Below are 14,690 nucleotides of genomic sequence, written 5' to 3'. Positions count from 1 at the left end.
CCTCCTGGTGGGCGTGGCTCCAGCCCATCCACCGTCCTGGGTGGGCGTGGCTCCTGAGGCCCATCCCCAAGGTGGGCGTGACTCCAGGCGATCCCTCGCCTGGGTGGGCGGGGCTCCCTTGGCCCATCCCTGCGGTGGGCGTGGCTCCCGGAGGCCCGGCGGCCCGGCGGCACGCGGGCGACCGCGGGGTCCTAGTGCCCTGCGGCCGCAGGACCGGGACCAGCGCGCGCTCTCCGGCCGGCCGGGGCGTCCGGGCGTCGGGCGACCCCACCACCCCGCTCACGGTGGGCTGTCACCCCGGACCCCACCTGCCATGAGGAGCTCGCACCCCCTGGTCTTTCTCTCCCTGATCGCCCTTTGCGGGCGCGGTGAGTTCTTTTCGGGGGACGGGATGGATGGGGGGGCGGGAGGGCCCCCGTGGGGGGGGGACAGAAGGCGCCCCCATCCCCGGGGGAGGGGCCAGGGCTCGTCCCGGCCCAGTGGGGACGTGGGCGGGGCCGAGCCCACCAGCCCTGATGATGGGGGCCTGGCCTGGATGAGCGAGGTGCCTGGTTTGGGGGTCACTTCTCCTCCCTGGGGGCGGGGGGGGGGTCCCTGGGTGGATCAGCCGGGTTGGGGGACCCCTGGCAGCCCCAGAGGGAAGGTCGGGACCCCGAGTCCCAGTCCTAACAGGGCTGAGACGCTTCCTTTCTGCACCCCCAGAGGTGGCTGCAAATCTGACTTAGAGAGAGGTCACCCCCAAATGCCACTACTGAGAAACCTCACCCCACGGGGCCCGGCTGGCAGCCCGTTTCAGGACGATCTTTCAGGGGAGATTTTATGGCACCTCCATGTCGGGTTTCCCAGCTCTGGCCGGGGGCTCCGGCCCCGGGCTGGGCTGATAGGAACCGCACTGCTGACACGCGGGGAAGAGCCCCCCCCAAGCCCCTCAGAACTCCTGCCCCGCTTCACATGTCCCAATGTCCCATCCGAAAGCCAGGGGTGGCCCACGCCTGTCATCCTCGCTACTCAGAAGACTGAGATCTGGAGGATCATGGTTCAAAGCCAATCCTGGGCAGGAAAGTCTGGGAGACTCATCTCCAAAATTAACTATCAAATAACCAGAAGTGGAGGTGTGACTCAAGTGGTAGAGTTAGCCTTGAGAAAAACAAACAAAAAACCCTCAAGCATCCAGGCCCTGAGTTCAGACCCCAAGACCTACATACACACACACACACACACACACACACGAGAGCATAAAAAACACAGATGCCCCACTGGAGATCCAAAGACCTTTCAGCTCCCAAACTCTGGCAAAAAAAAAAAAAACACCAAAACAACAACTTGTTCCCTGGGCCCAGATGAGCCTAGAGGACCACTACCTGCATCTTCCTAAGACAGAGCTCTAGTTTAGAGAGGTGCTGGGGTAGGAATGGGGAGCTATATAGGGAGCCTTTAGGAAGGGGAGGTCTTTTTAAGGATGCTGATGACAGCTCACTATGCATGCATCCTGGCTTTGGACCACCTACTAGGTGCTCCTAGGCCATACCTTTTGCCCTTCCTGGGCCTCAGTTTCCCTAACAGTTCTATGGAGCTGCTCTGCACAGCCTGATGCAGTCCCACTGGGCAGTGGATGTCTCCAAGTGTACATTCCTGGGCCCCACCCAGGCTCAGGGCTCAAGCTCTCTGGAAACCCAACCTGGGAATCTGCTTTTATGCAGAGATAATTCATAAATCTGACTGGAGATGCAGGGCTGATATGTGATGAGCTCCTGGTAAGAGGTACAATCTCAGCTTAAAGAAAAAAGTCCATGGCAGCCATGTGCACGTGCATGTGTGTGTGTGTGTGTGTGTGTGTGTGTGTGTGTGTGTGTGTACGTGCATATGTGCACGGGCATGCTTGTCCTGGGGCTTGAACTCTGGGTCTGGGTGCTGTGATGAGCTTTTTGGCTCAGGGCTAGCACTCTACCACTCAATCGAGAGCTCCACTTTCAGCCTTTTTGAGTTTAGTGGAGATAAGAGGCTCACAGACTTTCCTGCTCAAGCTGGCATCAAACTGTGATCCTCAGATTTCTGCCTCCTGAGTAGCTAAGATCACAGGCGTGAGCCACCAGTGCCTGACTTCACAGATGCCTTTTAATAAACACACATCTCACCTGCCCTTCTTGAGATACACACACACACACACACACACACACACACGACAGTCTTTACCTTTCAAATGCCCACTTGCCAATGCTATTCTGTAGTTGTATTCCAAAATAATTAATAGATATGTCTTTCGTGTGTGTGTGTGTGTGTGTGTGTGTGTTCTTATCTGAGCACGGGCACGTGGGATGTGTTTTTATTGAAAGGCAGCTGAGAAGCCAAATGCATGCTGGTACTGGGCGACTTGGACTTGGGCCTGAGCTCCATCCTTTTGCTTTTTCTGCTCAAGGCTGGCATTCTACCACTTTAGCCACGCCTCTGCTTCCAGTTTTTTGCTCGTTCTTTAGAGATGAGAGTCTCATGGACTTTTCTGCCCTGGCTGCCTTCAGACCTCAGCCCTCTCTCAGCCTCCAGAGTAGCTGGGATTATGGGCGTGAGCCTCCAGCGCCTGGCTGTCTTTTCATGTTTAAATCAGAATGCTTTTTCAAGCTTTACACACACACTTACATGCGCACGCATGTGCATGCACACGCACAGCTTAGAATTCCAGCGCTGGCTGTCTCTCAGATTGTTAACTTCTTTCCCTGGATCCCCTTTGCCAAGGAAAGCCGGGGCCTCTTCCCCATCAGATTCACTGGCTCAGCGCTGACCCCTGGTGGTGGGCCTGGCTCACTGCGTGGGCCGGTGGTCTCTCCTTCCCACTTGTGAAGGCCTGTCCCTGTGTTTGGGGCCTGGCAGACCTCACAGGCCGAGACCACCGATGGAATATGCATAAACATGGGCTGTTCTGGGACCCCCCCCCCCAGCTTTTGGGGGAGGCAGAGGGCATGAAACGCAGCCCTTAGCAGCCATTCTAGTTACTCTCACCCTTTTGGACTCCACCAGTTCTGGCCTTCGCATGGGCAGTCTCCTTATAAGGGATCTTAGCAAGGGCACAGGGGGTTGGAGCTGTGGCTTGAGTGGTAGAGTGCCTGGTTCACAAGTGCAAGGCCCTGGGTTCAAAATTCCCCCAGAAAGAAAAAAAAAAAGTCACAGGATTCAGAGGAAGGTCAGGCTGGGAAGGTAGCTCTGTGGTGGAGACTTGCCTAGCATGCATGAAGCCCTGGGTTCGATTCCTCAGTACTACATACACAGAGAAAGCTGGAAGTGGCGCTGTGGCTCAAGTGGTAGAGGGCTAGCCTTGAGCAACAAAACAAAACAAAAGCCAAAAAAGCTCAGGGACAGTGCCCAGGCCCTGGGTTCAAGACCAAGTGGGGGAGAGGGGAAGAGGGGAGACCTCTACCTGATACCATCTCCTGGAACTTACTCAAATCTGAGCTGCTGATCTCTCTCATCCTCCTATGACCACAGTTTGCCCACCTGAGAAGTGAAAAGTTCTGGGGCTCTCTAGCTTGTCATCCAGAGGGGATCCTTATGATGGTGGAGGGTCCCCGGTGAACTGAATACCTTACAGGCAAGATGGGCCCAAAGTGATTTTTTTAACTTTTTAATTTGGGGTGAGGGGTTGTGGGGCTTGAACTCTGGGCCTAGGCACTGTCCCTCAGCTCTTCAACTCAAGGCGAGCGCTCTACCACTTTAACCACAGCACCACATCCAATTTTCTGGTGATAAATTGGAGTTAAGAGTCTCATGAACTTTCCTGTCCAGGCTGACTTTGAATGGCGATCCTCAGGTCTCAGCCTCCTGAGTCGCTAGGATTACAGGTGTGAGCTACTGATGGGCCAAAAGTGAAGGAAGAGAGTCCTTTGGGTGAGCTCAAAGCTTGACCATCCCCTCCCCCCCCACCAGCCTGGAATCTGGGTAAACTTGCTGGGGCAGCAGAGGTGTGGGATCCAGCCTCCCTCACAATCCTAAGCTCACATCTGTGGTATAGAGTCTTTTTTCCTTTGTGCCAGTCCTGGGGCTTGAACTCAGGGCCTGGGCGCTGTCCCTGAGCTCCTTTCCCTCAAGGCTAGTGCTCTACCACTTGGAGCCACAGCGCCTCTTCCAGCTTTTCTGATGGTTCATGGAAGATAAGAGTCTCAAGGACTTCCCTGCCCAGGCTGGCTTTGAAACGAGGATCCTCAGATCTCAGCCTCCTGAGTAGCTGGGATGACAGGCGTGAGCATCGGTGCCCACTTTGCACTGTACAAGGAGAAACTGCTCAAGTAGAATGAATGAGCGAATGAAGGGCCGGCAGAAGAACCAAGGTGTAGCCCAGGGCTGCCTGCTGGCCTCTGAGAGACAAGATCCCTAGGTAGGAGAGGCAGGGCTGGGAATCTAGGGCAGGAATCCACAGTATCCTCCCCCACCCTCCCCCCCAGCTCAGGGAAGGGCAGGGAGGGGGGAGGGGAGAGGGCAGCAGGTGCAGGAGCGGGTTTGCACTAGGCATTGAATAGTGCCTTTGCTCCAAATAGGCAGCCAGTTGGAAAGTGTGCTGCTCCCCAGGGGCTGGGAGGCCTGCCCCGCCCCGCCTGGGGTCTGCCCTGGCCCGATCCCTGGAGCACTCCGCTCCCTCCTACACAGGAACGGGGTTTGGTGCCATTCTGGGAATGGCTTTCTGGCAAAGGATGTAGTCAGGTTCTTGGACCTGGGGAACCAGGCCTTGCCCTGGCCAGCGCCCTATCCCCTATCCCCCCATCCTTCTGCTGGCTTCGGGGCTGCGGGTGTGTCTCTGACCTGCCCCCCTTTCTCCAAAGCCACACACATGCACGTGCACGCATGCACACTCACACACAGGTCCCTCAACTTTACCTTCCCTTCCAGACACGAAGATGAGATACTCACATACTACTTGGCAAAAGATCTGGGGTGCTAAAGTGGACAGTTTGGGGGCCTAGAGTGTTGTGGGAGACACTGGTGGGCTAGCTCAGGCTCTTTATATATCTGTATCTATCTATGATTTTTATTGAGATTAAGTATTACCTATATTTCACAAATTTCACAGTGTTGTGGGATAGTGATCCTTAGTTAAAGTCGCCAACACATCTTAATCTGCACAAGGCAAATTGTCCTCATGGTCTATAAAGTTTGTGAATTCTATGAGCTTTGACAATACAGCTATTTCTTCCACATCGGGTGATATGTGCATTTCTTTCCTTTTGCTTAGTGTCAGCTGTTCCCTCTTTCCCTCTCCTTCCTTCCCTCCCATCGCTGCCTTTGAGTTGCTTCGTTCATTTTCGTCTATGTCCAGTGCAGCTGATGGGCCCCTCTGTTGTATTTTTTCCCGTTTTCCTGTGATTCTGTGTCCTCCTCCTAGCTTCTCTCAGATGTGCGCATATATATACCATATATGTGGGCAAGAACATGGAGTCATTTAGAAATAATGCAACAAATTGAGTGGAGGTCCTGTGTTTCTTGAGTTCTGCTTACTTTGTCATATCTCTTTGCATTTTGAATTTAACATCCACATATCAGAGAGACCATGTGCCATTTGTCTCTTTGCTCTTGGCTTACCTGGCTCAAAATGATTTTTTCTAGTTCCCTCCATTTCCCTGCGAATGCCATTATTTTGTCCTTTCTAATGGCTGCATAATATTTTTGGGGGGGTCCAGTCATGGGGCCTGAACTCTGGGCCTGGGCGCTGTCCCTCAGCTCTTCAGCTCAAGGCTAGCGCTCTACCACTTGAGCTACAGTGCCACTTCTGGCTTTTTCTTTTTCTTTCTTTTTTTTTGGGGGGGGGGGAGGGTCCAGTCGTGGGGCCTGAACTCTGGGCCTGGGCGCTGTCCCTCAGCTCTTCAGCTCAAGGCTAGCGCTCTACCACTTGAGCCACTGTGCCACTTCTGGCTTTTTTCTTTTTTGCCTATGTGGTGCTGGGGAATCGAACCCAGGGCCTTAGGCATGCAAGGCAAGCGCTTTACCACTGAGCCACCTTCCAGTCCTAGCTGCATAATATTCCGTTGTATATAGGTACCACAGTTTTTGGATCCATTCACCTGTAGTGGGGCATCTGCGTTGTTTCCATATCTTGGCTATTGTGAACAATGCTACCTCAGGCTCTTTGAGCTAGGCTGCACTGTTGTTGATTTTTCTTTTTCATTCATTTAGGACCATCCTGGGACTTTTAACTCAGGGCTTGGGCACTGTCTCTTTTTTAGCTTTTTTACCCAAGGCTGGTGCTTTACCACTTGAAGTCACAGCTCCGTTTCCGGCTGTTTGCTGGTTCCTTGGGGATAAGAGTCTTTCTCAGATGGTTCTACTTGGGCTGGCTTTGAACCATGATCCTTACATCTCAGTCTCCTGAGTCGATGGGATCACAGGCATGCGCTACCAGCTCCTACCTTGAACTCCCAGCATCTAAATACTTGTGTCAGTCCCCAGAACACCTGTACTCCCCAGTTCTCACGGCTACCCTCACGCCTTTGCTGCCATAACTGGACAAGCCACCCCCCCACACCCCAAGCAGGTCTGACTCTGTGATTTCCCAGGGGATTGCCGCTTGGCTAACGCCGAGGAGAAGCTGATGGACGATCTTCTGAACCAAACTCGCTACAACAACCTGATCCGCCCGGCCACCAGCTCTTCCCAGCTCATCTCCATCAAGCTACAGCTATTCTTGGCACAGCTCATCAGTGTGGTAGGTGCAGAGGTCCTGGGCAGCTGGGGCTCTGAGTTCGAGGGGAGGACCCAGCCATTTCTAGCCTTATGTGTAGGTCTTAGGGGATGGGGATTCAGTTCTTAATGGGGAGAAAGGAGGTGTCAGGTGAGTGGAGTTTGTTTTGTTTTTTTTTTTCCCCCTTTGTTTCTTTTTGTCCATCATGGGGCTTGAACTCAGGGCCTGGATGCTGTCCCTGAGCTTCTTTTTCTCAAGGTGAGTGCTCTACCACTTGGGCCACAGCGCCACTTCCAGTTTTCTGGTGGTTCATTGGAGATAAGAGTCTCTGGGGAGGCTTTTCTGCTCAGGCTGGCTTTGAACTACGATCCTCAGATCTCAGCCTCCTGAGTAGCTGGGATGACAGGCGTGAGCCACTGGTGCCCAGCTATGCTGGCATCTTCTTAATCCCCAGTTCCTCCTTCAGTTCTATAGTGTTCAAGAAAACATTGGCCAAGCCAGTGGTGTGCAAGCCTGTCATCCTAGCTACCCAGGAGGCTGAGACCTGAGGATCATGGTTGGAAGTCAGCCCAAGCAAAAAAGTCCAGGAGACTCTTACCTCCAATGAACCACCAGAAAAGCTGGCGGTAAGGCTACTGTTCAAGTAGTGGAAGGAAGGAAGGAAGAGAGGGAGGGAAGGAGGGAGGGAAGAAAGGAAGGAAGGAAGGAAAGAAGGAAGGAAGGAAGGAAGGAAGGAAGGAAGGAAGGAAGGAAGAGAGGGAGGAAGGGAGGGAGGGAAGAAAGGAAGGAAGGAAGGGAAGGAAGGAAAACATTGTCCAAATCGCTAGTTGGCATCCCTGAGGAGAAAGCCCAGCTAGCCCCAGATGGAGAGGGCTCCATGTCCCGCGCTCTGCCCCCACCCCCTCTTTTAGTGGCAGGCGCCAGGCAGTGAGGACGCCCAGCCAGGCCATACCCCAGCTGCTGTGAGAACATTCTAGAGCAGCCAAGGGCATAAAGCTTCATTGGGTGACCCAGCTGCTTCTCTGGACGGTTGCCCTGGGGAAGGTGGACAGGCAGGCAGCACTGGTCATGCTTCTAGGCTCAGGCTGCCCCTGCCAGACCTGCTCTGTGGGACCCAGGGGTTGGGGAGTGGGGAGCGTAATGGAGCCTTCCAGAAGGCAAAGGGAACATAGCCCTATTCCTGTGGATACTGCTGGGAGAAGTCAGAGTCTGTAAAAGCTAGCATAAACATGAAATGCTCGGTTTTAAGAGAGTGGAGTTGTTTTCAGCTTAAAGGATTTATTTGTTTTTTCGTTCTCTGTGCCAGTCCTGGGCTTGAATTCAGGGCCTGGGCACTGTCCCTGACCCTTTGCTCAAGGCTAGCACTTTACCACATGAAGCCACAGCACCACTTCCAGCTTTTTCTGTGTATGTGGTACTGAGGAATCAAACCCAGGGCTTCATGCATGCTAGGCAAGCGCTCTACCACTGAGCCACCTTCCCAGCCCCAGCAGTAAGAATTTTAAGAATTTTCCTGCGCAAGCTGGCTTTGAACCAAGGCCCTCAGATGTCAGCCTCCTGAGTAGGTAGGATTCCAGATGTGAGCCACCAGTACCCAGTCTTGTCTTGTCTTTTTCTTTCTTTCTTTTTCCTGTCAGCGCTGGAGCTTAAACTCAGGGCCTGAGCGCAGTCCCTGACCTCTTTTACTCAAGGCTAGTGCTCTACCACTTTGAGCCACAGCTCCACTTCCGGTTTTCTGGTGGTTCATGGGAGATCAGAGTCTCAGGGACTTTCTTACTAGGGCTGGCTTTGAACCGTGATCCTCAGATCTCAGTCTCCTGCATAGTTGGAGCCTGCAGCGCCCAGTCTTTTCCATCTTGATGTCCTGATGGCTCTCTCTCTCCCCAGAATGAGCGAGAGCAGATCATGACCGCCAACATCTGGCTGAAGCAGGTAAGGCCCCACAGGGCCAGGGTTTATCACCTGGAGGAGGGCCGCCCTTGGGTGGTGAGGGACTGACCAGTGACTGGGCCTTGTAGCAATGGACAGACTACCGCCTGGCATGGGACAGCGCCCGCTACGAGGGGGTGAAGATCCTGCGGATCCCCTCCAAGCGCATCTGGCTCCCTGACATCGTGCTTTACAACAAGTGAGTGGCGGGGCGGGCCCAGGCCTCCCTGGGTCAGGTGAGTGAGTGGCCAGCATGGAACCCCCAGATCACAGCCCCCTGTCTGTCTCTGTGATTTTTTTTTCTTATGGGAAGGGGGGATTCCAGTCATGGGGCTTGGACTCAGGGCCTGGGCGCTGTCCCTGAGCTCTTTTATTCAAGGCTAGTGCTCTATCACTGAGCCACAGCACCACTTCTGGTTTTCTAGTGGTTCATTGGAGATAAGAGTCTCATCCATTTTCCTGCCCAGGCTGGCTTTGAACCATGATCCTCAGATCTCAGCCTCCTGAGTAGCTAGGATGACAGGCATGAGCCACGGACACCTGGCTTCTGTTTGAATCCTGGTTGCTTTGTCTCTGCTGGGTCCTAGGGTCACTGATAGGTCTTGTGCAGATAGCTCAGGTGGCCCCAGGGTGTTAGCTACTCCAGCCGCTCAGGCAGAATTTGCCTATGAGCTCAGGCAGCATAGCAAGAGTCCATCCCAACAGCAACAACAACAATAAAAGGAGTATGCCAGGTACTAGTAGCTCACAGTGGTAATTCTAGCTACTCAGGAGGCTGAAATAGGAGGATCACAGTTCCAAGTCAGCCCAGGCAGACTTATCTAAGAGGCTCCAATGAACCAGTCAAAAGTCAGAAGTAGAGGTGTGGCTCAAGTGGTAGAAAATTATTCTTGAGCAGAAGAAGCTGAGAGTTCAAGGCCTTGAGTTCTATCCCCGGTCCTGGCACACACACACACACACACACACACACACACACACACACACACAAGGGAAAGCAAAAGAAGGGGTGACATTGTCCAAAAAAGAATTGTCCTGGGGGCTGGGATGGTGGCTCAGTGGTAGAGCACTTGTCTTGCATGCATGAGGCTCTGAGTTCGATTCCTTAGCACCACATAAGCAAAAAGAAAAAAAGCCGGAAGTGGCACTGTTGCTCAAGTGGTAGAGTGCTAGCCTTGAGCTGAAGAGCTGAGGGACAGCGCCCAGGCCCAGAGTTCAGGCCCCATGACCGGACCCCCCCCCAAAAAAAATTTTTTTTAAAGAATTGTCCTCATTCCTGACTTAACAAAAGGTGACTCTTCTGTCACCATTAACAATAACACCTAGCCGGCCGCTGGTGGCTCACGCCTGTAATCCTAGCTACTCAGGAGGCTGAGATCTGAGGATCGAGGCTCAAAGCCAGCCCGGGCAGGAGAGACCGTGAGACTCCTATCTCCAATAAACCACCAGAAAACCGGAAGTGGCACTGTAGCTCAAATGGTAGAGCGCTCGCCTTGAGCTGAAGAGCTGAGGGACAGCGCCCAGGCCCAGAGTTCAAGCCCCACGACCGACAAAAAAAAACAAACAAACAATAACACCTTAGCAATAACAAGTTACATACAGTTATATGTTTATATATAATAGTTATAACTATATACATATATAATATAACATAAAGATATATTTATAAATTTATAATTTATACTTTTAATGGAATATGGCTGGGTGCTGGTGGCTCAGGTTCGAAGCCAGCCTAAGCAGGAAATTCTTCACAGACTTGTATCAACAATAAATCACTGAGAAAAAGCCGGAAGTGGCTTTGTGGCTCAAGTGGTAGAGTGCTACCCTTGAGCAAAATTAGCTCCGGGTCTTCATCCAGGCTCTGAATTTAAGACCTAGGACCAGAAAAAGAAAAAAAAAAGAGAGAGGAATATTTAGAGGAGAAGACTGATAAGCTGATAAGAGTTCAGAGCTGACATGAACTACTTTTAAGTGTTCTGAACTTTTTTTTTTTTGGGTCCGGTCATGGGACCTGAACTCTGGGCCTGGGCGCTGTCCCTCAGCTCTTCAGCTCAAGGCTAGCGCTCTACCACTTGAGCCACAGCGCCACTTCCGGCTTTTTTCTTTTTGCTTATGTGGTACTGAGGAATCAAACCCAGGGCCTCATGCATGCAAGGCAAGCGCTCTACCACTGAGCCACCTTCCCAGCCCAAGTGTTCTGGGCTTGTAGAAGCAACTTACCTTCTCTGAGCCTTGGTTTTCCCATCTGTGAAATGGGACAATCTTGAAATGGTAACAAAGCAATCCCATTAGTCGGGCACCAGTGGCTCACACCTGTCATCCTAGCTCTGCAGGAGGCTGAAATCTGTGGATCACGGTTCAAAGCCAGCCTGGGCAGGCAAGTCCATGAGACTCTTCTCTACCACGAACCACTAGAAAACCAGAAGTGGAGCTGTGGCTCAAGTGGTAGAGCACTAGCCTTGATCAAAGTGGGGCTCAGGGACAGTGCCCAGGCCCTGAGTTTATGCCCCAGGAAATGGCAAAACAACCCCTGTCCCCCTGCAAAAAATAATGCCAACTACGAGGCCTCAATGAAGCTATTCTCAGGAAACCCCTCACTGCCCTCAGTGGGGCTGGGAGAGTGGTCCCTCTAGGGTGTGTGTGCATGTGCGTGTGTGTGTGTGTGTGTGTGTGTGTGTGTGTGTGTTTCCCGTTCCTCTCCTCCCTGATTGGCCCCATCCCCACCCCCACAGCGCCGACGGTACGTACGAGGTGTCCGTCTACACCAACGCGGTGGTCCACTCCAATGGCAGCATCGAGTGGCTGCCCATGGCCATCTACAAGAGCGCGTGCAAGATCGAGGTGAAGCACTTCCCCTTTGACCAGCAGAACTGCTCGCTCAAGTTCCGCTCGTGGACGTACGACCACACGGAGATCGACATGGTGCTCATGTCCCCCACGGCCAGCATGGACGACTTCACCCCCAGCGGCGAATGGGACATCGTGGCCCTGCCGGGACGCAGGACGGTGAACCCCTGGGACCCCAGCTACGTGGACATCACCTATGACTTCATCATCAGGCGCAAGCCGCTCTTCTACACCATCAACCTGATCATCCCCTGCGTGCTCATCACCTCGCTGGCCATCCTGGTCTTCTACCTGCCCTCGGACTGTGGCGAGAAGATGACGCTGTGCATCTCGGTGCTGCTGGCTCTCACGTTCTTCCTGCTGCTCATCTCCAAGATCGTGCCCCCCACCTCCCTCGATGTCCCCCTCATCGGCAAGTACCTCTTATTCACCATGGTGCTGGTCACCTTCTCGATCGTCACCACGGTGTGCGTGCTCAACGTCCACCACCGCTCGCCCAGCACGCACACCATGGCCGCCTGGGTCAAGCGCTGCTTCCTGCACAAGCTGCCCACCTTCCTCTTCATGAAACGCCCCGGCCCGGATGATCCCCCAGCCCGGGCCCCTCAGCCCGGCCACTTATCCCTGAGCAAGCCAGAGGCCCCGGCCAGCTCTTCCCACCTCTATGGGAACGCCATGTACTTTGTGAACCCCACCCTGGCGACCCCCACTTCTCCCATGGGGTGTCACCGGACAGGTGTCCCCAAGGACTTCCGGCCTCGGCGCTCAGGGAGATTCCAGCAAGACGTGCAGGAAGCTTTAGAGGGGGTCAACTTCATTGCCCAGCATATGAAGAGCAACGACCAGGACCAGAGTGTAAGTCTATAAGTCCAGGCTTCCCTGTCCACCCGCCCATGCATGGGGGTGGAGTGGGTGAGATCAAGCCACCCGTTTGGCATTTCCAGATTTAGAGATTTAGGATGCACAAAACTCCTGGAGAACTGAGTTGGTTTGCTTTGGTGTTAGTACTGGGATTTGAACTCAGGGCCCAGATACCCTGTTTCCTTTTAAGCTGTTTCCACTCAAGGTTGGTGTACCTACCATTTGAGCCGCAGCTTCGTTTCCAGCTTTTTTGGTGGCTCATTGGAAATAAAGATCGCATAGGCTTTTCTGCCCAGGCTGGTTTTGAACCTGATCTCAGCCAGAGTAGCTGCCCCAGCTTCAAATAATGCCGCCGAACAAATAACACACCTGATAATAATCGAACACGGCGCAGAATGAGGTAGTCACAGACATTCTCTGTGCGCATTTCTAAACTGGACACAAGTTTCATGTTTTCATTTCAACCCAGATCAGATCGTCTTTTGAACAGCTATTTTATTTTTTATTTTGGGATGCCGGTCCTGGGCGCTGTCCCTGAGCTTCTTTTGCTCAAGGCCACACTGCTCTACCACTTGAGCCACAACGCCACTTTGGGTGTTTTTATTGGGAGGAGGGAGTTTTTATTTGGAGATAAGAGTCTCACAATCTTTCCTACCCAGGCTGGCCTCAAAACTTCCATCTTCAGGTCTCAGCCTCCTGCGTAGGTAGGGATTACAGGCATGCGCTGCTGGTGCCTGCCTGGCTTGGACGGGTTCTGAGGGCACAGTGGGGTCTGAGAGCTGGGAGGGAGACGGTTTGTGGCTGATGGATAGAGATGCCTTCTCTTATCCTTTCTCTTCTTTCCTCGGCCTGTGTTCTCTGGGGAAGCAAAGCATTCCATTAGTTAGCATGGATGAAGAGCGCAGGCCGGACAAGCTCTATATTCACTCTGTGCTAAGAAAATCCAGACCAGCTGACAAATAGAATGTAGGGCGTGAATTCTCTTCTGCAGCCAGCTGCTCAAGATGGTAGCCTTGCTGGGGGTGGAGAGGGGTGTGTCAGTGGCTCCCGCCTGTCCTAACTATTCAGGAGGCTGAGATCTGAGGATCATGCTTAGAAGCCAGCCCAGGGAGGAGAGTTTGTAAGATTTTTCTCTCCAGTGACCCAGCAAAAACAAAAAAAAACAACAAAACTAGCAACGGGAGTGTGGCTCAAGTGGTAGAGCACCAGCTTTGGGTGGAAAAAGCCAAGCAAGACAATGAAGCCTTGAATTTAAGCCCCAGTACTGGCACACGCACACACATATACCCATGTGTGCATGTGCACACTCATCCACCATTTGGAATTAGGGTCCAAGAAGGCCAAGGAGCGCGGCCAGGCTGCTGGGTCTCAGGGTGAAGCACCCATGGTGTTTGTCTGGGGGTGAGGGAGCTGCTTTGGCTCCTGGGTATCCCGGAGGGGTGACACGCATCATAGGCCAGTGACATCAGCTGCCTTTGTATCTCCAGAGACTCCACAGAGCCCTTCTGGGTTGGGGGCAGGGCGGGGGACCTGAACCTGGACCGTGGCCTCTCTTTGGGGCCTCTTCCGCCCAGTGCCAAGGAGATGAGGACATCTGGAAGTTGACCAAGGTTTTGCCAACATTGGGACTGTGAACCTGTCATTTCTAATCAGGTCTGGGCGAGGAGTTAGTCTGTTTGTGCCGCAGGTCTATTCATGACAATTCAGAGCCTCGGGCTCTTGCTTGGCTTTTTCTGCTCAAGGCTGGTGCTCTACCACTGAACCACAACTCCACTTCCAGTTTTCTGCTGGTTCATTGGACCTACGAGTCTCACAGACTTTCCTGCCTGGGCTGGCTTCCAGCCATGATCCTCAGATCTCAGCCTCCTGAGTGGCTGGGATTACAGGCATGAGCTACTGGCACCCAGCAACATCCTTGGTTTTTGAGTAGCAAGGCACAGGCAGGCCAATCCCTGGAGGGACAGTGGCACTAGTGACCCCAAAGCTGTTCTGTGTAGTTCAGTTCCTGGGGGCCCTGCCGTGTCCGAGGGGGGCAGGAATGGGAGGAGTCCCCAGCGCTGCACACCTTTAACCAGCCCTTCTGTCTGCCCACAGGTCGTGGAGGACTGGAAGTTTGTGGCCATGGTGGTGGACCGGCTGTTCCTGTGGGTTTTTGTGTTCGTGTGCGTCCTGGGCACCGTGGGGCTCTTCCTGCCCCCCCTCTTCCAGACCCACACCCCTTCCAAAGTCCCCTAGGCCACCCCACAGGGGACCCCTGGGTCATGGGGGTGGGCAAATGGCTGCTTTCTTCCTGGCCACACTTGGGGTAATTCCCATCAAAGCAGCTCGAGGCACAAGAGGAACAGAGAGAAGGGTCCTGAACTGCCTTCTGGAAAGTTCCAGCAGGGGCAAGGGGGTA

The 14,690-nt window shown here is 53.5% G+C and overlaps 1 protein-coding gene across 1 annotated transcript; it reads left to right on the top strand.

Annotated features, from left to right (window-relative positions):
- The first annotated feature begins 313 nt into the window (after positions 1-313).
- Positions 314-14,527, top strand: Chrnb4 (cholinergic receptor nicotinic beta 4 subunit). The gene is made up of 6 exons (XM_042697713.1): positions 314-368; positions 6,534-6,682; positions 8,546-8,590; positions 8,677-8,786; positions 11,317-12,286; positions 14,387-14,527. Exons 1-6 carry the CDS (start codon positions 314-316, stop codon positions 14,525-14,527), a joined length of 1,470 nt encoding a protein of 489 aa, XP_042553647.1.
- Positions 14,528-14,690: the final 163 nt, after the last annotated feature.

This window comes from Dipodomys spectabilis, unplaced genomic scaffold, assembly GCF_019054845.1.
Source record: "Dipodomys spectabilis isolate Male_0828 unplaced genomic scaffold, ASM1905484v1 ptg000228l, whole genome shotgun sequence".
NCBI lineage: Eukaryota > Metazoa > Chordata > Mammalia > Rodentia > Heteromyidae > Dipodomys > Dipodomys spectabilis.
The sequence above is the reverse complement of the archived record's forward strand: the minus strand, read 5'-3'. Positions and strand labels throughout refer to the sequence as shown.

Excerpts from the sequence above, each read along its gene's own strand:
- Chrnb4 (XM_042697713.1), top strand. The coding sequence starts at position 314 with ATGAGGAGCTCGCACCCCCTGGTCTTTCTCTCCCTGATCGCCCTTTGC. Across the intron at positions 8,787-11,316 it reads GACATCGTGCTTTACAACAA|CGCCGACGGTACGTACGAGG; the intron begins GTGAGTGGCGGG and ends CCACCCCCACAG. Across the intron at positions 12,287-14,386 it reads GCAACGACCAGGACCAGAGT|GTCGTGGAGGACTGGAAGTT; the intron begins GTAAGTCTATAA and ends GTCTGCCCACAG.